The following is a 23,071-nucleotide window of genomic DNA, read 5'->3' on the forward strand; positions in this document are numbered from 1 at the left end:
CTCACAGACAGAGATACACACACACTTACACAGACAGACATACCCAGAGGCAGGCCCCCAGCAACAGGTTCGGAGGCTGAGCCCCCACAGAGCTCATCGTTCCCCCCCACATCCCTTTCCTGCTTTTGTCGCTGCAGGGCCATGCCCATCGGCTCCTGAAGCCCGGCGGAGTGCTCACCTACTGCAACCTGACCTCCTGGGGTGACCTGCTCAAGAGCAAATACTCCGACATCGAGATGATGTTTCAGGTGAGGCCAAGGCAAAAGCCAGAGGGCCTGTGGGTTCCTCCTGCGCCGCGGTATTGACGGATGGGGCCCAGCAGGGAACGAGGCTTGGGGGGTTGCCAAGTGTGAACCGACAACAGTGTGTCATGACTGCAGCGGAGACCTCTGGAGATAGAATCACAGAATCATAGAATAGCAGGGTTGGAAGGGGCCTACAAGGCCATCGAGCCCAAACCCCTGCTCAGTGCAGGAATCCAAGTCAGAGCATCCCCGACAGGTGGCTGTCCAGCCTCGTCTTGAACATCTCCAGTGTGGGAGAGCCCACCGCCTCCCTAGGTCATGGGTTCCAGTGTCGTATGGCTCTGACAGTCAGGAAGTTTTTCCTGATGTTCAGCCGGAATCTGGCTTCCTGCAGCTTGAGCCCATTCTTCCGTGTCCTGCACTCTGAGATGATGAAGAGATCGTGGCCTTCTTCTCCGGGACAACCTTCCAAGTACTTGCAGAGCGCTATCCTATCTCCCCTCAGTCTTCTCTCCTCAAGGCTAAACATGCCCAGTTCAACCAGTCTCTCCTCGTAGGGCTTTGTTTCCAGTCCCCTGATCATCTTTATTGCCTTCCTCTGAACCCTCTCCAGCTTGTCTGCATAAGTTTGTACCACAGCCTTAGACTGGTTTGGTAGGTGCTCCGTTTCTCCAGAACAGGGAACCGGTAGCCTTCCAGATGTCAGACTGCATCTCCCATCACCTGTTGGCCATGCTGGCTATGTGTAAAGGGAGATGTAGTCCAGGGGTGCAGAACCCCTGGCCTGTGGAGCTTCTGGGGAATCCCCGCTAGAGGGGATACCCACTATCTCCCCACTAGCAAAAGCGGGTTCTCGTAATACCCCTTGTCGGTAATGCCCTGCGACAGCAAGGAGCGCCAAGGGCCCGCATATTTAACTCTCGCTTTCCTCGCCAGGAAACACAAGTCGCGCATCTGGTGGAAGCTGGCTTCAAGAAAGAGAACATCTGCACCTCTGTCATGGAGCTCGTCCCTCCACTGAACTGCAGATACTACTCCTTCCCCAAGATGATCACCCCTACCCTTGTCAAGTAGATAGCAGCCCCCTTCCCTGACGAGGAAAAGCGGAAGGGAAACTGGCATTGGCAGAAAACGGCTGAGCGGAAGGGGGAGCAGGGAGAGAGAGATGGCATTCTCTCTTCGGCAGCCGGAGATGGGGAAGTTAGTGTCCGACGGAGCCCTTGTGGCCGGGATGGAGCTGTGGTTTGATCAAGAGAATTCATTTGGCGTACCCTTTTCAGTATCACGTCTGTCTCTTTCTTTGCTCACTGGTGCATCACTACGAGTCACTACCTAGGATATCGACTGGGCTGGTTGGATCTTGAGGCTTGGTACTGTAACCCCTTGAGGGTTAAATGAGAATGTTGATTATATCTCAATTGGGCTACCAACACTTTCTGAAGGTCTGAAATCGCTATCGAGGCCAGTATTGCTTGTACGCAGTCTTCCCCAACCTGGTCCCCTCTGGATGTGTTGAGACTGCATGGCTGCAAATGATGGGCCTTGCAGTCCAACTCATCCACAGGAAGCCAGGTTGGGAAACGCTGGTTTTGGGGAGCTCTTCTCCAGTTTGGGGGTTTCAGAAAGGGGACTTTCCCAGCTGTACCTGGAGATGCCGAGATTGACCCTGGGACCTTCTGCATGCAGAGCAGGGGCTCTATTGCTACGGTCTTTTCCCAGATTAAGATTCTAGTCCTCATGGTTCTAAATAAAGGGCTGATTTAAACAGGAACATAAGAAGCTGCCTTATGATGAGACAGACCCTTGGTCCGTCAGGATTGTAGACACTGACTGGAAGTGGCTCTCCAGGGCTTCTGCCACGCCTTTCCCAGCCCTACCTGGAGTTGTTGGAGATTGACTGGCTCTTCTGCACGCAAAGCAAGGGCTGTCAGGGGGCCCTAGCCACCTCTCTCAGTCTACTCCAGTAGCCAACTCCAGACACAGACAAAGGATTCTTTTCAAGGGTTTATTCCTTTTACAACTTAATAACTCTATCACCAGCGACTAAGCTATGAACAGCAGAGTAATCTATGCCCCGGGTTGGAAACAGTTGGTCCCCGTTTGAACGAGAATCACTTGCAGACCCTGAACGTATGGGCTAGGGAGAGTCCCTCCCCTTTTCCCTTGGGTCCTCTGGACGCGGCCGTTGCTTGCGCGCCAAACGGGCGCTACGCCTCCTTTCCGCGCCCCCCAATAGCTCGTCGCTCTTTGTGTCTGCGTCAAGCATCCAGCCAGCCCTCCTCCCGTGCGCTTTCACTCCCAGGACCGCTATCTGTCTGGAATGCCGGCAGGAGGAATCTCTGCCAGCTGCAGGGCCTGGGAGGGATGAGCGCGCTCCTCTCCCACAGACGGCTGTTCCTCCTCAGAATCAGAACTGCTCTGAGGTTCTATGGGCTCAGTGTCCACCCTGACAGGCTCTACCACTAAAATACCAGCCCTTATGATTTTGGAAAAGCTGATTTAAACTGAAACATAGGAAGCTGCCTTATACCAAGTCTGTCTGCTGTGGTATTGTCTACACTAGGGGTAGCCAACTTGGGCCCCACCAAATATTTTGGCCTGCACCTCCCATTATCTCTCACTGCTGGCCACGCTGGCTAGGGCTGATGGGAGATGTAGGCCAAAAGTCCTGGAGGGTCACACGCAGTCACCCCTAGTTTATTGCTTCTTTCTCTCAGTCTGTCCATCCCGGTGATAGAAGCGGTACCGGACGCCGCATTTAGCATTCAGAGAAAATTAGCATTGGCTTTTTAAAAAGTTTCTAGCCCTCATAGTGGAGGGAAAAAGCATGAAGCCATGCGGGCTGTACCCTGTGGAATCACAGAAGCAAGTTGTGGCTGGACAGTAGGAAGGGGCAGTGTTCAGACCACGGGCTGTGGAGTTCCCTGCTCTCCTCCACTCAAGTATATCTTCCTTCCTATTTTTTAAAAAAAGGGGCAGTATCCAACAGTCTCATTCCGTACACCCAGATAGTGCAAGCGGAGCGCTGCTGAATCTTTCCATTGCACAAGTGGTTGCCCATTATGTTTGCGCAATGTGTGCTTGTCAACAGTGCCATTCCGTACATCCAAACAGCACTAGCGGAGCTTTGCTGAATCTTTCCATCGTGCAAGCGGTTGCCCATTATGCTTGCGCAATCTGTGCCTGTCATTTGTCAGTTACCCATTATGCTTGCGCAATGCGTGCTTCTCGTTTGCAGGAGCAATGTGTGCTTGTCAATGGTGTCATTCTGTACACTCAATAGCGCTAACAGAGCTCTGCTGAATCTTTCCAATGCGCAAGCGGTTGCCCATTATGCTTACACAATGTGTGCTTGCGCAAACTTAACGTTAATTGGATTCTTCTCTTGCGTGCAGTTCATAACATGTTCCGCAAGCGCAACATCATTTGCACTAACGGAATGACACAGTTGGATCCTGCGTGTAATGTCCCCCTCCTCCTCTGTTTGATCAAGGCATTCTGAAAAACAGAAAAAAGCAATGCATCAAACCAATTATATATATATATATATATGCGCAACTTTATTGGGAAAGCATGCGTGCAAAGTGGTTCAAAGTGTGTGCTACAGAAACAGACTGGGCTGCTTGCTTTTCGGGCCGGCAGCTGATTTCTAAAGCAAGCGGCGCTATTTCCGATACCAGATCTGGAGCCGTTTCTCTCGCTTGATCTTCTTCTGGAGCTGCAGGATCCCGTAGAGGAGCGCTTCAGCCGTGGGAGGGCAACCTGCAGGAAGGAGAACCATCAGACCATTGGGGGGGGGGAGTGAAGTTTTTGAGCCCAGTCTCCCTGGCCATAATGCAGAGGTCTCTGTGAACCCTCTCTCCGTCACGGGTGCCTCGGCCCGCCTGCTCTCCATTGCAAATTGCACATACAAATGCAGGTGGAGGAGGTCTAAGCTTGAGTGGCCTTGTAAATAAGCCCACAAAGGTTACTAGCCTGAAAAATAAAGTATTTACTAGACGGAGAGCTCTTCCCCTGCTCTGGCAACTCACTTCCATTCTATACTGGGCACAGAAGAGGGTCTGAGTGCTCTGTCCCTCCTCCTCCACTTGCTTGCCTGTGTTCAATTTCTTGTTGTCTATGGCGACCAGGTGAGGGCTTCAATCAGTGATCTTCATTATTTTTCAACCAGGAGCCACTTTGGCACTAGGAACTGACGCTGAAGCCACCTGGGGGCCTTTCTTGGGCTGTGGGGGTTCTCTCCTCTCCCCCGGCCATAGTCCAGCAGCAACGCTGTGTATTAGACTTGGCAAGGAGACCATTCGGGTCTCTTTTCCCCCTCCACATCATCCAAGCAAGGCTTGCCAGTCAGTCACCAGGCAAGCAAATTCCAACAGGCTCCCTTGGATTGGGACGGCGTTCCTTGCTCAACGTAGTGCTACAAAATCTCCCAGTGTGGGTCCGTGTTACCCACTCTCTTCCGCGCATTCAATTTCCCCTCCAGCACCTGCGCTGTGGGGTTCTACAGCTAGCCAACCACGCTGTTTTCCTCTTAGGTTCTGTCACCACCACAGCTAATTGGCCAATTGTTCCTGTGTTCTCCTCTCTGCCCTGCTGGCCACCTTACAGCTGACAAGCAGCAGGACCCCTAAATCCTCAGCCCCGAAATTTCCTCTGGTAGCCCAGATCACCGCAGCGAGCTCACTGAGAAAGCAAACTACGTGGCTAACCTAGAGAGACCCTGCTGAGTAAAGAGCTACCGCAAAGCAAGAGAGAACGGATAACGAAGAGGTGAAAGCCTCGCTTGAGTTAATTGGGTGCTGCAGTGAAAAACTCTGGCTTCAATCAGCAAAAGCCAGCATGGTGTATTGGTTAGAATACTGGACTGGGACTTGGGAGGTCCGGGTTCGAGTCCCCCCTAGGCCATGAAGCTCACTGGGTGGTTCTGGGCCAGTCCCTGGCTCTCAGCTTGGCCTACTGCACAGGGCTGTTGTGAGGATAAATTGGCGAGGAGGAAGACCATGTAAGCCTCCTTGGGTTCCTTCCAAGAGGAAAAAAGGCGAGATGCAAATATAGCACTAAAGAAAGAAAGAAAGAAATCAACCTTCCAAACAAAAAGCCAGAGGGAGGAATGCAGGGTAAATGGAAAGGTGGAGAATGTGTTCTCAGAGGTGCTAAAGTGAAACTGAGGCTCCTTCGTCAGCTTATGAAATGCGAATGCTGCAAAAAAGGGAAGCCAGCTTGCTATGGTGATGTTTGAAGGATCGCTACTGCTGTAGTAAACTGATGGAGGGGGCAAACCTATGCTCCCTAGACAGGGTCCAAAGGAGTGTTTGGATTCCTGGATCTGAGGTTGTGGACAGCACACTGACCTCCGAGGCAGGAATCTTGAGCTCCCCCCACTCCCACTCCTCCTCGTAGCCAGCACAGACAGAACCGTGCCGGCTGCCTCTCCAACCTCGCAAAAGCGACCTCGGAGAGAAGGGAAAGGGGGCATGCTGTCGGGAGGGGCTGGGGAGTCCGGCTTACGATCGATCGTCCAGCCTCCCCAGGCTCCTTCCCTCCCACTCCACAGAAAAAGCCCGTCTAGCCAAATAGCAGAGTGGGAGGAGCTCCGCCCACTCTGCATCCCGACAGGACTGCGCCCTTCGTTTGTTTGCAGCATTTGCGTTTTATAAGACTGTCCCCGACGACGGAGCCTCAGTCTCCGAAATGCGTTGGGCTTCAATAAGCAGGTTTCGCTCTGAGAATGTGTTTGTCATGTTCCTTCGTCCTCCCCTTTCGCAATCAACACATTCCAGCAAACAAGGCTCCAGGCTTACACTACTGTATTGGTTAAAGACCAGCTTCCTTACAAATGCAGATCCTAAGAAACTCTCAGATTGCATAGAACCACCTAATCCACACATCTAAGAATCTCAATAGAGGAGACGAAGTGGGAGAAGTTGCCAGCACTCTGGGCATGAACTTCACGGCCAGACTTGCTTCACAGAGATGTTCCTCCCTTAGGGTGGCTCCCTCCTACGTTGGCTTCCACGTGTGGCCAACCTGGCGGAGCATCTGAGCCCCGCCCCTAACTCTTCCTGCTTCGCTCTGCGACAAACCCTAGCGTCCCTCAAGTCACGCCCCTCGCCTTCCTCCTCCTCCCCCTCCACTTGAGTTCTCGTGGTGGAGGAAGGGGGAAGCCGTTCAGCCTGGGCCATCTGTGTGTCAAGGAAGAAAGTCTCTCCGTATCTGGGCTCACTAGGGAGGCTGCCTCCCTCTGTTCTTGCTGTTCCCATTCCGATCCTGAATCTGAGCTGCCAGACATCTCCACATGCTCAGATTCATTCCCAATAGCATTCTCTTTTCCGCTTTCCATTTAAACAAACCTTCACCAACTGGAATCCCTCCAGGTGTTTTGGCCCACAACTCCCCGGGCTCCTGGCCACATTGGCAGGGATGATGGGAGTTGTAGTTCTGAATATCTGGAAGGTCCCGGGTTGGAGAAGCGTGGGTTAAACACAAGGCTGGCCTTGCAACCCTATCTGGACACTGAAAGAAAGAGCCCAGAAAGATGGTGCTTGACGTCGTTTCATTTTTGCATACCTGGCACGTAGATGTCGACCGGGACAATCCGATCGCAGCCCCGTACCACAGAGTACGAATAGTGGTAGTACCCACCACCATTGGCACAGCTGCAAGAAAGCGACAAAAAAGAGGAACATTTGGGGGCAGGTTTTGAAGCCACACTGGCCAACGTGCTCCAACACAATTGTTTTTTTAATGTTTCTACTCCGAGGGTACTCAGAGTGGCTTTCAGGGGAGGAATAACAATGCAGTGACACACACACACATGTTAAAACCACAGCTTAAAACCATCACTATCAATCAGTAAGGTGGGGCAGAAATAAAGAAACGAATCATTGAAAGCAGAGGTCAGTAAAATTAATCTGAATAAACCAGCAGAGTGAGAGACAACAGTTTGAAAGGGATTGGTTGTAAAAGCCCACAAGGAGGAAGCCTGGTAGGTCTCGACAGGGAGGGCGTTGCAAAACCTTGGTGCCACCACCGAGAAAGCCCTTACATAAAACAGCTGAGAACGGATATCGTTTTAAACTGTTGTATGCTGCCTTAATAACTTTTGAGCAAATAAGGTGGCATACAGACGTTAAAAATACACGTCTCTGCCTTGACAACTTTTGAGCAAATAAGGTGGCATATGGATGTTAATAATACACATCTCCTTCCACCACCCTCCACCACTGAAACGTCTTCCATCTTTTAGGAAATGTTTGGGCTTTCATCGGTGCTCATTTTGCCCCCAATGAGCAAGCTGGTGGGGTGAGAAATTCCCCAGGAGTCTGTTTACTGAGTCTGTCCCACACCCTGACCCAACCAATATCCCACAGAGGAATCACCCCTTTGGAGATCTTTCCTGAAAAACCAATGCTGATGACGAACGTAACAATATGGCCATCAAACTGCTCACCGGGGGGGTTGTTGGAAAGCAGCCCCAAAATGCCCAAAGGGTCCCCCCAAAAGGAGCGGGATGTTGTGCGAAGGGTTTTACATACATGAAGTGAAGAAGCAGGAAGATAGCAGAGAGAGAAGTCACAGAAACGCACACATTGCTGATGACCATAAAATACAAAGAAAGGTTTTTACCTCCCCATGGACACCACGTAACGTGGTTCAGGCATCTGGTCATAGACCTGGCAAGACAGAAAATGTGTAAGGGTTTGCATTCGTGACTCTTTCTACATTAGAACTGGTCAGACTGTGGCATGCAGAAATCATAACTACCATGGTCCAGAGGACCCGAACGGGCAAAAATTCAGATCCATGGAGCTGAACCACCAAAAACAGTTTGACCGCTCTCTCGCTCTCAGCTTAACCTACCGGGAGACGATAATGGTAAAATGGGATCTCTGGGCTTAGAAATTAGCACTTTAGCAATACACCACAATACAGCAGGTCATACTGTGGAGAGAGCCAGTGTTCTAGACCCCACTTGGCCATGAAGCTCACTGGTTGACTTTGGGCCAGTCACGGACTCTCGGCTGTATCCTACCTTGCAGGGGTGTTATGAGGATAAAATGGAGATGAGAATCATGGATGCTGTTTTGGGCTCCTTGGAGGAAAAGGCAGAATAGAAATGTAATTCATAAACAGATTGTCATCCAAAAAGACAGAGACAGCTGTTGGGACGTTTCCTTTTAAAAGATTTCTCTTTCTCTTCCCGCTTCATCCAGGGTGCTCAACCCAATTTAATCCTCACAGCGACCCTATGATGCTCTTGGGGGCTGCATTCCTGTGATGGGCATGGCCAAATGCAAAAGGGGTGTGGCCAAAACACTGGCATGTTTTAGTTCAGAGCTCTCACTACCAGTAAGTCAGCTTTGAGATGGGCCCTTCCAGGACAGGGATAAGCTAGCCACAGTAGTGCATGCGCTGGTCACTAGACTACTGCAATGCACTTTACGTGGGGCTGCCCTTGAAGACTACTTGAAAGCTGTAGCTAGTGCAAAATGCAGCAGTTAGACTCATAAAGATCACATAACACCGGTTTTAAAGGAATTGCTCTGGCTGCCAATACGCTTCCAGTTGGAATTCAAGGTTCTGGTGATGACATTTAAAACCCTAAGTGTCTTGGGACTGCAATATTTGAGGGAGCGCCTCTCCCTATATATGCCTGCCCGAGGACTGAAATCTCAGAACCATAGGGTTGGAAGGGGCCTACAAGACCACTGCATCCAACCCCCTGCTCAGTGCAGGAAGCCCGATTCCCAGGCGGTTCTCCATCCAAGTACTAACCAGAGCTGACTCTGCTTAGCTTCCGAGTTGGAGGGGCCCTCCTCTGCGTCCCACTAGTGCGAGACAGACACTGTGGTGAGACGTGGGAAATAGGGCCTTCACTGCTGTGGCACCCTGGTCGTGGAAAGCCTTCCCCTTAGAGGCCTGACTGGCGTAGACACTGGTTTCATTTCAGTGCCAAGTAAAAACTAGAGCCGTGAGCAAAGGGCCTCTCAAAATTCTCCAGCCTATTTGTGGGCAGAGAAACTGGGGAGACAATTTCACTGAATTTCCCCTAGGGGAGGAGAAATTCTCCAACAGTTTCTCATGGACAGGGCTCACTATTGGCAGGGGCTGTAACACAGGTTTCTTTTTTCCAAAGGGTTTTTGGTTTCTTGCACCGCTCCTGCAAGAGGCAGCAGCATCAGCTATGTTGAAGCTTCCACTTCTCTGAGGCAGAATTTTGAATTTCTTCTGCGAGCTTACCTAATCCCTGCAAGGTGGCTGAGAGTGCTAGGTGTGTTTTCTTTCTCTGTTACATATTTCCCATTGCTCTGCAGCCTCCCAGGCCGCCTGCCCTTACTGAACTGAAAAAGCCCCATGGGAGGAATTACCTCATGAGGTCTTCCTCATGATAGCTTCAGTTGAAGTGTGGGAAGCTGAGGAGGCTACAGGCTGCTGCAGAGATTATTGTACAACGAAAGACAGGACGATCAAGCACAGTCCATGGCCACCTCAGGAGTAAAGTAAGGATAAGAGAGCCAGTGTGGTGTAGTGGCAAGAGTGTTGGACTGGGAGTCGGGAGATCCGGGTTCGAGTCCCCACTTGGCCATGGAAGCTCACTGGCTGACTCTGGGCCAGTCACAGAGACTCAGCCTAGCCCACCTCACAGGGTTGTTGTTGTAAGGATAAAATGGAGGAGGGAGATTATGTAAGCTGCCTTGGGTTCCTTAAGGAAGAAAAAAGGCAGGATATAAATGTAATAAATGAATGAATGAAGAACTCCAAACCCAACCCATGAGGATTTCTCCAAAATTTCTTCTCCTTTTGAATTTCTTTTCAATCAAACCGAATGGGAATGGTCGAGAAAAATGTGGAAGAAATGTTTGTCACAGCATTGGTAAAAACATGGCTTTTCCCCAAAGCCTTTGAGGGCTAAATGCATTCCCTAAAGTAGCACACCGTTTTAACCGTTTCACTGTTTTAGCTTTAATTGGGATTTACTCATTTAATAGTTTGATAGGATTTTTGCCATTTAAATTTTTTATACCATTTACATTGATTTTAACACCCTGAGATCTTAATGGTATAGGAAGGGATACAAACATTTTAAATAAATACATTTCAACCTTTGAGAACAGGGGGAAAACTGCGGGAAAGCCAGGAAGCCACCAAGCGGTCAATGGCGAGGGGAAAGGGGCCGTACCTTCCGGAGAGCGGGTGCCATCTTGTTGGTCAACGTGCCCGCCACAATCATGACGTCAGCCTGTCGGGGACTGGCCCGGAAGACCACGCCGAAGCGATCCATGTCATAGCGGGGTGCGGCCATGTGCATCATCTCGACGGCGCAACAAGCCAAGCCGAACGTCATAGGCCACAAGGAGCTCTGGGGAAAAAACAACACAGGGAGCTCAGGACTAATTAATAGAAGTCTAGTTTCCAAATCCCGGGAAGTCCTAGTCCCCCTCCACTCAGCACTGGTTAGGCCTCATCTGGAGTACTGTGTCCAGTTCTGGGCACCACATTTTAAGAGGGATGCAGACAAAATGGGGGAGGTTCAGAGGAGGGCAACGAAGATGATCGGAGGACTGGAAACAAAGCCCTATGAAGAGAGACTGAAAGAACTGGGCATGTTTAGCCTTGAGAAGACTGAGGGGAGAGATGATAGCACTCTTCATGTACTTGAAAGGTTGTCACAGAGTGGAAGGCCAGGATCTCTTCCCGATCATCCCAGAGTGCAGGACGCGGAATCACGGGCTCAAGTGACAGGAAGCCAGATTCCGGCTGAACATCGGGAAACACCTCCTGACTGTTAGAGCAATACGACAATGGAACCAATGACCTAGGGAGGCGGTGGGCTCTCCCACACCGGAGGCATTCAAGACGAGGCTGGACAGCCATCTGTCAGCGATGCTTTGACTTGGATTCCTGCATTGAGCAGGGGGTTGGATTGGATGGTCTTACAGGCCCCTTCCAATCCTGCTACTCTATGATTCTGTGGTTAGCCACATCTTTCCTTTCAAGGTTTTAGCAGCACCTTAAAAACAGTAACAAGGCACTTTAGTGAAAAAGCAAAGAATGAATCCATAACTAAACTGAGCGTGACAATGGCCGTTCCTGGGTTTGTCAAGAGATTGAAGCCCCAGCGTTCTGTCTCCAACAGAGGACAGCCAGATTATACCCTCCTCCTCTCCAAGAAACTCAGAAGCAGGACATGATGGAGGCAGTTGTCCCTTGTTTTTCCCCCAGCACCTGTCCCTCAGGTATACCGCCTCAAAATATGGAGGGTCTATTCCCAGTTATCATGACCTGTACCCAAGATCAACAGAACCGTCCTCCAGGATTTGATCTTTTCAAAAGCCAGACACAGCGGTGGGCTTCACAACACCCTGTGGCAATATATTCCAGAGGTTTGATTTCATGGAAAGAAACAGGAGGAGACGCTAGGTCCATGTCGTTACACCTGTACACAAATCTATGGTGCAAATGTTTTGCGTTCAGTTCTGGCTGTCACACCTTAAAAAAAGCCTCTTGTACAGCTGGAGAAGGTGCAAAAAACGGCAACCCCAATAATCAAAAGGCTGGAGCGACTCCCCGATGAGAAAAGCTTACAACGTCTGGGACTATTTAGCTTGGAAAAAAGGAGAGTCAGGGGAGACATGAGAGAGGTGTACAGAATTATGCACGGTGGGCAGAAAGTGGAGAGGGAGACATTTTTCTCCCTCTCTCCTAATATTAGAACCCAGTGGGGTCCTCCCAAGAAGCTGATTGGTGGGAAATTCAGGACAGATAAAAGGAAAAACATCTTCACGCAGTGCATAGTTATACTGTGGAACTCACCACCATGACATGCAGTGATGGCCACCAATTTGGATGGCTTTAAAAGGGGATTAGACAAATCCCTGGAGGAGAAGGCTATGAATGGCTACTGGTCCTAATGGCTATATGCCACCTCCAGGATCAGAGGCAGTATACTGGGGAATACAAGTGGGAGGGGGCTGTTGTGCTCATGCCCTGCTTGTGCGTTCCCGGTCGACAGCTGGTTGGCCCCGGTGTGAACAGAATGCTGGACTAGATGGACCCTGGGTCTGACCCAGCAGGGCTCTTCTTACTATCTCATGTAGACAAAAAAATGTAGTACTTGACAGACTATGCAGATCCACCTGTGGTGGAGGGTTTGTAGAAAGGGTGGCCTTGCATGGGGGGCGGGGTGGGTGGATAAACTAGTTTACCTTTAGCAACCCCAATTCTTAAGATGGTTTGCTTCACCTCCAGAGTCAATTCTCCAGGCTCTAAAGAGCCATCCATGAATTACTGGGATTCAGGCTCAAACAAATAAATGGCTTCATTCCCCATGAGAGCTAGAAGCCTGTTTATCTATATTATATCATCCAATGCCCAAATGGGGTAATGACGAAGCCCCCTAGGCACCACCAGAGCGTCCATGATGCCAAAGAATCTTTACAAGCATTCTAACTGCTGAGATGACGAAACCTGCGACAATGGAATGTCCAAAAGGAGTCCAACTTTGACGAGGAAAAAGTAAAAGGTTGGTTGGTTTGGCAGGGGGAAAGCCTGTGCGTGGGCCCTAGGGCCTGAAGGAAAGAAAACGGCAGGTAAGTCTTTGTATGCAAGATTTCTCTCGAACCGTCGAAAGCAGGATGTCCGGGAAACCAAATTTAAAGCCGCCTTGTGAGATCCTTCCTGGGCAAAAGGCAAAATATCCTACCAATGAACACTTGCCAGGGGGAGACACAGTCTGTAGCATTGCAGGATACTTCTTGGGAAAGGAAGGAAAAGCTAGGCAGAGATAAACTCTTTTTGGAGAGGGAGGGAAGCCCCCACTCACCCGGCGAGCCCAGTTGATCAAGTCATCTAGCTTGGTGATCACATACTCCCCTCGACTGCTGGGAACGTAGGACTTCTTCTGCACAACTGCGGTGCTCTTCTGCTGAATCAGAGCAGGACTACAGAAAAAGCAACAGTGTCAGACAAACAACGTCCCCTCCCTGGGAAACAGACAGTGTTCAACACCCAGCTCTTGCACCACCCCAACTCATAAGGAGATCCTGGCTGGATCCATCACATCCTGCTTGTCACAGTGGCCAACTAGAGACCTCGAGGAACCCTCAAAGCAGGCTGAAAAGTTGACGGCCTGCTTCTGCTGTTACTCAGTGGTAGAATGCCTGGGAACATGGAGTTTCTGTCTCGCCATCCGTGCCACCCAGAACAGAGCCTTCAGCGTGGTGGCCCCCTTTCTGTGGAATGCCCTGCCTCTGGAGGTCAGGCAGGCACCAACACTGTGTTGTTTTCGGTGCCTGCTGAAGGCATCTTTATTTCAAGAGGCATTCCTCGATGGACAAGCTGCAGTTTTTATTCTGTGTTTAAAAAATGTTTCATTTGTTGCTTTATTCTTTATAGGTTTTCATACAGTGTTTTCAGTCTTTTTATCTCTTCTTGTTCACTGCTCCAGTATCTGTGTAGATGTGGAGCGGTATATGAATATTGTAAATAAATAAATAAAAGACACCTCCATTAATTGCCAGTGAGGTGTAGTGGTGAGAGTGTTGGGCTGGGAGATCTGGGTTCAAGGCCCCACTCGGCGACGGAAGCTCACTGGGTGACTTTGGGCCAGTCACAGACTCTCAGCCCAGCCTACCTTTCAGGGTTGTTGTTGTGAGGATAAAATGGAGAGGAGGAGGAGGAGAATGTAAACCACCTTGGGTTCCTTGCAAGAGGAAAAAAAGCGGGATATAAATGCAATAAATGAATTGCCTTATCTCATTCTAAAGCCCTCTAAATGAGGTATCTCTTGTGGCAGGGAGTTCCACACTGTGTGAAGAAAGACTTGCCGTTAGTCTGTCCACTGATTTCATTTTGTGACCTAGTTTTGTGTGTGTGTGTTGGGGGGGGGGGGGGGCTCCCTCTGCCGACGCTCTCTCATAACATTAGAACCCATCAGGTCTTGATGGCCACATGTTACCTCCAGTATCACAAGCAGCGAGGAGAAGGCTATCAATGGCTACTCGTCCTGATGGCCATATGCTATCTCCGGTATCCAAGGCAGTATGCCTGTGTACACCAATTGCTGGGGAACATCGGCGGGAGATGCTGTTGCACTTGTGTCCTGGTTGTGGGTTTCCTGTGGGCAGCTGGTTAGCCACTGTGTGGAAGAATGCTGGGCTGGATGGACCAGCCTCAGGGCTCTTCTGATGTTCATGAAGCTGATGGGTGGGACATTCAGGTCAGGTAAGAAGTAGTTCTTCACACAGCGCAGAGTTAAACTGTGGAACTCACCACCACAAGATGAAGTGATGGCCACCCATTCAGATGGCTTTAAAAAGGGGTTAGACAAATTCCCGGAGAAGGCTATCAATGGCTGCTAGTTCTCATGGCTGTGTGCTACCTCCGGTATCAGAGGCAGTATGCCTATGTGCACCAGTTGCTGGGGAACATGGGCAGGAGGGTGCTGTTGTGCTCATGTCCTGCTTGTGGGTTTCCCATGGGCAGCTGGTTGGCCACTGTGTGAACAGAATGCTGGGCTAGATGAACCCTTGGTATAAGAAGAGCCCTCCAGCAGGGCTCTTCTTATGCTCTTTATAATCCTGTATCTTAGATCCTATCCTCCTACAAAAAACTGCCCTTTATTGAGAAACATGAGGACTAGAATCTTGCTCCCGTTTTAAAGGAAGGACCATAGCTTGGTGGAAGACAGAAAATTATTTCAATTTTAATTGTTGCCTTAATCCACTTTGGACCCTGCCTTGGAATTTGTTAACAAAGGGAGGGACATAAATATTTTAAGTAAACACGCACACTTTTGTTTCGGCCAAGACTACAACTCCCATCACCCCTGCCCACTGGCTGGCTGAGGCTGATGGGGGTGAGAGCCTGCAACGTCTAGAAAGTACCACTACCCACAATGGCTCCCAGAGGCCCCTCCCTGTTCGCTCCCCAATTTCATCACGTCCGGCGTTCTAGGAGTCAGAAATACCTGTCCACACTGTCCGCTGTGGGTGTCTGGTGCAGCGAGCGAGTGGGAGCAGCAGACACTGTGACTGGCCTGTTCGACGGAAGAAGAGCCAACAGTTACCACATCTGGAAGGGGACGGGGGCACCACGTCCCTGGAATAAGGTTTAAAAGTGGGCATCCCCCAGCAAACATTCACAGCATCTCTTCAGCTCAGGAGGGTGGTGTTTTCAGGCTTCCAGCTAGCCTGGGAAAACAACCTTACTGCGCTATTTGGGGTTCGCAGGTTTAAGGCAGCCTAAATCTGGCGTTCTCCCTATGTGTGGAACTGCGACTCCCAGCAGCCCCATTTACAAAACATCTGGAAAGCACTGGACTGGGGAAATCTCATTTAGGAGAAGGAAAAAGGACACCTTCTCTCCTGCCCCATGGAATCAGCAACAGCAAATGGGCCGTATGCAAACCAAACCTCATTGACTCGTGGCCCGAAATTTCCCAATTTCCCCCTGCTGTATTTCCGCCCCCGTCTAAAAAGGCACTTGTTTCTTTCACAGAATTTAATTCGTCGCCTAATGAAGGGGTACAAAACCAGTCAAACTGGGCAGCAGCCAAATTCTTTTTTAATTCTTCCCAGGTGAGTATCAACAGGAAGCGTGGATGCATGTCTCATACACGGAAAAGGCCTCCCAGACCGCCTGTACCATGATGCCTCCCTGATTTCCTCCAATCCCCCCCCCCGAAACCCGCCTTGTCTAGGAAGCCTTCGGAACACCATCCTGGGGCCCTTCAGACAGTCTGGACTACAACTCCCTTAAGCACCAGCCAACACAGTGATGGGAGTTGTAGTCCAAAACTTTAGGAGGGTGCCAGGTGGCCCCCACTGCTTTGGAATTGGGTTCATTGGGGCTCACTTCCATGTAAGCATGCATAACATACTCAATTCCTTATTGCAGCCTTGCAAATAAGCCCACAAAAGTTAGTAGCCTGCAAAAAAACAAAAAAATGACAAAAGGCTATTAGACAGAGAAAAGTCCTACAGCATGGCTGACTGGTGAATGCTGGGAGTTCTGGGACTTTTTCCTTGTCTAAACACGTTCAGGATTGCACCCTGAAGCTGGAATATGCCCTGATTTAGGGCATGGGAAAATATTTTTCGTAAACATTTCCAGAAGAGAAATTTCTGGATTTAGAAATGTCTCCAATTCAGAATGTTCTGGGAAACCCACTTCACTAGCTCACTGTTTTCCCCTGCGAAAGATCCGCAGATAAGACCCGGGTTCCACTTGCTCCCGCTCGGCATATACAAGCCCACCGCCATACCCCCTTTCTGCATCATTGTGCTGAAACAAGTTCTCTGTTCCTTATTTACAACCGGTAGAAGCGACAGGGCGCGCTTACCTCCAAAGGAACCAGACCCGCGGGAGCACACGAGAAACTGAAAAGGAAGCATAGAATCGCACGTGAAAACAAGGAAATGCAGGCCAGGTTTCCACAAGTGCATCGGACACTGTGGAGCTGCAAAGCAACCAACTGGTCAGCAACTAGGCGTGTCAATGGCAGCCTGGCCTGAAGGGCCAATAATATAGGCTCCTCCCACCAACTGGGAGCTGGCTGGAACAGGGAAAGCACTTTTTAATCCCCGCCTGCACAGGACTCAATGACTTCTCAGTCCTATGGGGAGCGCGTTTCCTAACTAAGGATTCCTCATTCCAGTCCTATATAGGCTGCAGCCCTATACAGACTTACCTGGGGGTAAGGCCCAGTGAACTTCATGGGGATTACTTCCTAGTAGACGCACACAGGATTGCACTGTAAATCCTCAAAATATCCATCCAGGCTTGCAAATGGCACTCACCAAACCACCTCGAGCGATTTGATCGGCAAGCCATTTCTTGCTTTCTGCTCCAGACACCCCGGGCCCGGACTACAGCGAGCGGATGGCCTACCTAACTGGCGAAAGGTTTTAAGCAGTGAAGCTGGGTGGCAAATTTTTCCATGGAAAATTTATTTGTGATTTATTTTTCTATGGAAAATTTTCCATTCCGTAGGTTCATTCACAGAAAGGAATGTATGCCGATTGCAAATCCAATTCAGCCAGCGTGGCAGATTCCAAGTTGCAGTGAGCGGCTGTCAGCACAGCTTTTGGGAATGCTACATTTTATCAGTGTGTCAACATTTTTCAGTACCTCCCCCCACCCCACAATTTAAACAATATAAGAGAAGTACATGTTACTGTCTTTAATTTTTTTACAAGCATTCCAGTTTTTCTTTCTTTCTTTATTAAACTTCTTAATCACCCATCTGGCCGGCCACCCGGCCGCTCTGGGCGATGTACAATGGTACAATTTAAAACAGTAAAAATTTCTACATAAAGTAACATTTAAATAAAATTAAGTGTGCTTTTAATTTTTCCTCAAACATTTCTGGTCAAGAACTTCTGCCATACTGGGACAAAAAATTAACAGGGGGAACTTTTTTAAAGCTTTGTTGTGTACTAAATACAAAGAAAATACATATGCAGAATTCAGTCACTCTCAAGGGCACCAGAAAGTTTTCCAATGCAAATTTCCCCAAGCAAACTCGCATGGGAAAACTTTCCAGAAAAATCCCTGGAAATTTTCCAGTCTAAAATTTCCGGAAAACTCACATCGCTATTCCTTGAGAAGACAGGCAATGAGGAAGAAATGGGTCTCCTCCTGGACATGTGGGACTTAGCTCACCCATAACCTTCCCTTCCCAGCCTGCAAACTGCTAAATTGCAGAGACGCGGCACATCCAGGACAGGCTTTGCCATGCTGGCTCTGTGTCCGCACACCTGTTCCACTAAACTGGCCCATCCAGTCTTCTAACCCAGGGCTGTCACGTTGTGGGACCAGGATCCTTGACGGAGCGCTTTCTTTGTCACATTCCCTTCCATGCCTCGAGATCCGAGGACAAAACCACGGGCAAAAGGCTTCTCTCGGTGACAGCCTGGGAAGTTCTGGAGCCTGTTACAGAGTTTGGCATGACAGTTCCAGGCTGCTTTAAAATGAGCTGTCGGGCCTCTTTGGTCAAAGCCTTTTATAACTAAGACCCTGTTTTGGTGAATCCTCCAAGAACCTGGTACCTGTTTTGAGGGCTTATTCCACCTGGCCTGGGAGACTGGCTGACTCCCAGCAGCTATAAAAGTTGCTGTCCCTGCAGTTATTTTTGCTGTCTGGATTTGTTGATGTCACCTTTGTTTGTCTTTAGCATAATTATTCTTGGATCGTTTCATCCCAGTGTATATTTATTAATGCGAGATTTTTTATGTATACAATTAAACAGCATTACGATTTGCAACCCTTCCTTATTTTAAAAACATAGCTATCTTTTATTGTGTAATGTTGTTGTTGCTGGTTTTACCATGGAAAAGCAGCATACAAAAAAAAAAGATGACAATTAGGATTTTGAAATCTGTCCTAAGAATACTTTTAAAATACTGTATTTTATTAGAAAGATAGGGGGGAAAGTATCACAATCACACTCACATATATAAAATACAAGTGTTTCACAACAGCCTTTTTGAGATGGGACCAGCCAAAGCTGCTGACTGCTGCATTTTTCTTTGCTGTACTTTTCTTTCTGGACAGAAAAAAAGTCCTACAACTCCCAGCATGCCCAGCCAGCATGGCTGCCTGGGGCATGCTGGGAACTGTACGTCTTTTTTTTCTGTCTAAACATACATAGGATTGCACCCTTAATGTTTTAGATCTGCTCAACTGTATCCATTGCTGCAGTCCAGTTTTTTTAAGGGCACAATGCACTATTAGCCGCCTTGGTGAAAAAGTTTTAGGCAAATAAAGTAAAGGTATTTATGGGGTGTTGTCCCATTGTTGCCTAGCAGCAACTGGTAATAAATAAGCACAGCAGCACAAATACAAAGAAAATGAACTGTGGCGTGGGTGTGCACATGTCCAGTGTGCATGCATGTAAATGTGTGAATGTTCACGCTGTGTTTGTGCATGTACGTGCTTAAGTGCCTTGTGCCGATCAGGCTGCGCTGTCTCCTTTCTCCCTGGCAAATCCATTATTGTAAACTGCCTCGAGTGCAGTGGAAAGGCAAGAATGCAAATGTTTCACAAGAATTTTTTTTTTTAAAATCTGACTTGTTCTTCTTTAGTCTTTGCATACGCTTCATTCTCATGCATGCTTTACTCTTTGTTCATTTACAAAAGTTATGAGCTGCCTTTTCAGGCCAGTCCTCCCAGAGTGGCGTTGTTGTTGTTGTTCAGTCGTGTCCGACTCTTCGTGACCCCATGGACCATAGCACGCCAGGCCTTCCTGTCCTGCGCTCTCTCCCGGAGCGTGCTCAAGTTAATATTCATTGCATCGGTGATGCTATCTAGCCATCTCATCCTCTGCCGTCCCCTTCTCCTTTTGCCTTCAGTCTTTCCCAGCATCAGGGTCTTTTCCAGAGTTTTCTCTTCGCATTAGGTGGCCAAAATATTTGAGCTTCAGCTTCAGGATCTGTCCTTCCAATGAGCACTCAGGGTTGATTTCCTTGAGGATGGACTGATTGGACCTCCTTGCAGTCCAGGGGACTCGTAAGAGTCTTCTCCAGCACCACAGTTCGAAAACATCAATTCTTCGGCGCTCAGCCTTCCTTATAGTCCAGCTCTCACAGCCATACATTACTACTGGGAAAACCATAGCTTTGATTAGACGGACCTTTGTTGGCAAGGTGATGTCTCTGCTTCTTACTATGCTGTCTAGGTTGGCCATAGCTTTCCTCCCAAGGAGCAAGCGTCTTGTAATTTCATGGCTACAGTCACCGTCTGCGGTGATCTTGGAGCCCAAGAAAGTAAAATCTGTCACTGCTTCCATTTCCTCCCCTTCTATATGCCAGGAAGTGATAGGGCCAGATGCCATGATCTTTGTTTTTTTAATGTTGAGTTTCAAACCAGCTTTTGCACTCTCCTCTTTCACCCTCAATAAGAGGCTCTTGAGATCCTCTTCACTTTCTGCCATTAGGGTGGTATCGTCTGCATATCGGAGGTTGTTGATAATTCTCCCAGCAATCTTAATTCCAACCTCTGATTCATCCAACCCGGCATTTCTCATGATGTACTCTGCATATAAGTTAAATAAGCAGGGTGACAATATGCAGCCTTGTCGTACTCCTTTCCCAATTTTGAACCACTCGGTTGTTCCATGTCTGGTTCTTACTGTTGCTTCTTGACCCTCGTACAGGTTTCTCAGGAGACAGGTAATGTGGTCTGGTACTCCCATCACTTTAAGAATTTGCCAGAGTTTGTTGTGATCCACACAATCAAAGGCTTTAGCATAGTCAATGAAGCAGAAATAGACGTTTTTCTGGAATTCTCTTGCTTTCTCCATGATGCAGTGAATGTTGGCGATTTGATCTCTAGTTCCTCTGCCTCTTCGAAACCCAGCTTGTACTTCCGGTAGTTCTCGGTTCGCATGCTGCTGAAGCCTAGCTTGTAGGATTTTGAGCATCACCTTGCTGGCATGTGAAATGAGCGCAATTGTGCGGTAGTTTGAACACTCTTTGGCGTTGCCCTTCTTTGGAATTGGAATGTAAACTGACCTTTTCCAGTCTTGCGGCCACTGTTGAGTGTTCCAAATTTGTTGGCATATTGAATGCAGCACTTTAACAGCATCATCTTTTAGGATTTTAAATAGCTCAGCTGGAATACTGTCATCTCCGCTAGCTTTGTTGTTAGTAATGCTTCCTAAGGCCCACTTGACTTCACTCTCAAGGATGTCCGGCTCAAGTTCAGTGGCCGCACTATCATGGCTATCAGGGACATTAAGATCTTTCCTGTATAGTTCTTCTTTGTATTCTTTCCACCTCTTCTTAATCTCATCTGCTTCTGTTAGGTCCCTGCCTTCTTTGTCCTTTATCATGCTCGTCTTTGCACAAAACATTCCCTTGAGATCTCCGATTTTCTTGAAGAGATCTCTAGTCTTTCCCATTCTGTTGTTTTCCTCGATTTCTTTGCATTGTTCATTTAAGAAGGCCTTCTTGTCTCTCCTTGCTATTCTCTGGAACTCTGCATTCAGTTGGATATATCTTCCCCTTTCTCCCTTGCTTTTCGCTTCCTTTCTTTTGTGAGCTACTTGTAAAGCCTCATCAGACAGCCACTTGGCTTTCTTGCATTTCTTTTTCTTTGGGACGGATTTCGTTGCTGCCTCCTGAACAATGTTACGGACCTCCGTCCATAGTTCCTCAGGCACTCTGCCTATCAGGTCTAATCCCTGAAATCTATTCCTCACCTCCACTGTATATTCATCAGGGATATGATTTAGGTCATACCTGAATGGTTTAGTGGTTTTCCCTATGTTCTTCAATTTAAGCTGAAATTTTGCAAGAAGCAGCTCATGATCTGAGCCACAGTCAGCTCCAGGTCTTGTTTTGACTGACTGTATAGAGCTTCTCCATCTTTGACTGCAAAGGATATAATCAATCTGATTTCGATATTGACCATCTGGTGATGTCCATGTGTAGAGTCACCTCTTGTGCTGTTGGAAAAGAGTGTTTGCTATGATCAGCGTGTTCTCCTGGCAAAACTCTATTAGCCTTTGTCCTGCTTCACTTTGTACACCAAGGCCATGCCTGCCTGTTATCCCGGTGATTTCTTGACTTCCTACTTTAGCATTCCAATCCACTATGATGAAGGGGACATCTGTTTTGGGTGTTAGTTCTAGAAGGTGTTGTAGGTCTTCATAGAACCGATCAACCTCAGCTTCTTCGGCCTCAGTGGTTGGGGCATAGACTTGAATTACTGTGATGTTGAATGGTTTGCCTTGGATTCGTACTGAGATCATTCTATCGTTTTTGAGATTGTACCCCAGTACTGCTTTTCCCACCCTTTTGTTGACTATGAGTGCTACTCCATTTCTTCTAAGGGATTCTTGCCCACAATAGTAGATATGATGGTCACCTGAATTAAATTCACCCATGCTTGTCCATTTTAGTTTGCTGATTCCCAAGATGTCGATGTTCAATCTTGCCATCTCATGCTTGACCACCTCCAGCTTGCCTTGATTCATTGACCTGACATTCCAGGTTCCTAAACAATATTGTTCTTTACAGCATCGGACTTTCTTTTCGAAGGGGCTTGTGCAACTCAGTGAAGCCATAAGCTATGCCGTGCAGGGCCACCCAAGACGGACAGGTCATGGCGGAGAGTTCTGACAAAATGTGGTCCGCTGGAGAAGGAAGTGGCAACCCGCTCCAGTATCCTTGCCCAGAAAACCCCATGGAGCGTATCCCAAGGCTAAGAGAGTGGCGCAGAAACGGCCAGAGGGATGCCTTCCTCCCGCCTAAGAAGCCGAGGCGAAACGCAGCCCAGCCGCAAACGGCGCTGAGCGGAGGCGGGACGCGGAGGCTTCGGCGAAGGCCCCCCCGCGTGCACGCGCCCGTCCCCCGCAGGCCCGTCACCTCGCCGCCGCCTCCCCCGCCCGCCTCATTCCTGCGCCGCCTTCCCGGGAGGCCCCCGCGCCCCGCCCGCGCGCGCCCCGCCTCCCCGCGGCCGCGGACTCACCCGGCAGGGCCGCCATCCTGCCCCGCGCCTCCGCCCGCAGCCCTTCAGGCCACCTCTGGCGCGCGGGCCGGCTGCGGTGCGCCCTCCAAAGCGCGCCGGGGGAGCCGCCGGCCCGCGCCGCGCGTTCCGGGCGCGGCCCCGCGCTGCCGCTGCCGCCCCCTGGCGGCCGCGGAGGGCGCCGGCCCGCCGCGCGGAGCGGCCCGCTCGCCCTCGCCCCTCCCTCCCTTGTTTCTCTTCTTCCTTCAATTTTCTTTTTTCCTTCCTTCTTTCCTCCTTCCTTCCTTCCTCCTTCAGTTTCTCTCTCTCCTTCCTTCAATTTTTTTCCTTCCTTCTTTCCTCCTTCCTTCCTCAGT

At 49.2% G+C, this 23,071-nt stretch overlaps 2 protein-coding genes across 7 annotated transcripts in view; one reads left to right on the forward strand and one right to left on the reverse strand.

The window, feature by feature from the left end:
- Positions 1-2,013, forward strand: part of GAMT (guanidinoacetate N-methyltransferase) — a 35,862-nt gene extending 33,849 nt beyond the window's left edge. For all 6 annotated transcript variants that reach the window (XM_084826326.1, XM_084826325.1, XM_084826328.1 and 3 more), the window contains 2 exons: positions 138-248; positions 1,182-2,013. In XM_084826326.1, coding sequence (XP_084682452.1) covers positions 138-248; positions 1,182-1,319 — 249 coding nt within the window. In that variant the 3' untranslated portion in view covers positions 1,320-2,013. The remainder of the gene's footprint in view (positions 1-137; positions 249-1,181) is intronic.
- A 1,763-nt stretch (positions 2,014-3,776) lies between these two features.
- On the reverse strand, positions 3,777-22,798 carry NDUFS7 (NADH:ubiquinone oxidoreductase core subunit S7). Its single transcript, XM_084826330.1, has 8 exons — positions 22,719-22,798; positions 16,588-16,624; positions 15,214-15,282; positions 13,069-13,186; positions 10,426-10,605; positions 7,872-7,918; positions 6,813-6,901; positions 3,777-4,007 (listed from the first exon to the last, which is right to left on the reverse strand). The coding sequence occupies exons 1-8, from the start codon at positions 22,732-22,734 to the stop codon at positions 3,910-3,912; spliced, it is 654 nt and encodes a 217-aa protein (XP_084682456.1). The 5' UTR covers positions 22,735-22,798; the 3' UTR covers positions 3,777-3,909.
- Positions 22,799-23,071: the final 273 nt, after the last annotated feature.

The sequence above is a fragment of the Heloderma suspectum genome, chromosome Z (genome assembly GCF_057233095.1).
Source record: "Heloderma suspectum isolate Gila_16-S chromosome Z, 16-S_ref, whole genome shotgun sequence".
NCBI lineage: Eukaryota > Metazoa > Chordata > Lepidosauria > Squamata > Helodermatidae > Heloderma > Heloderma suspectum.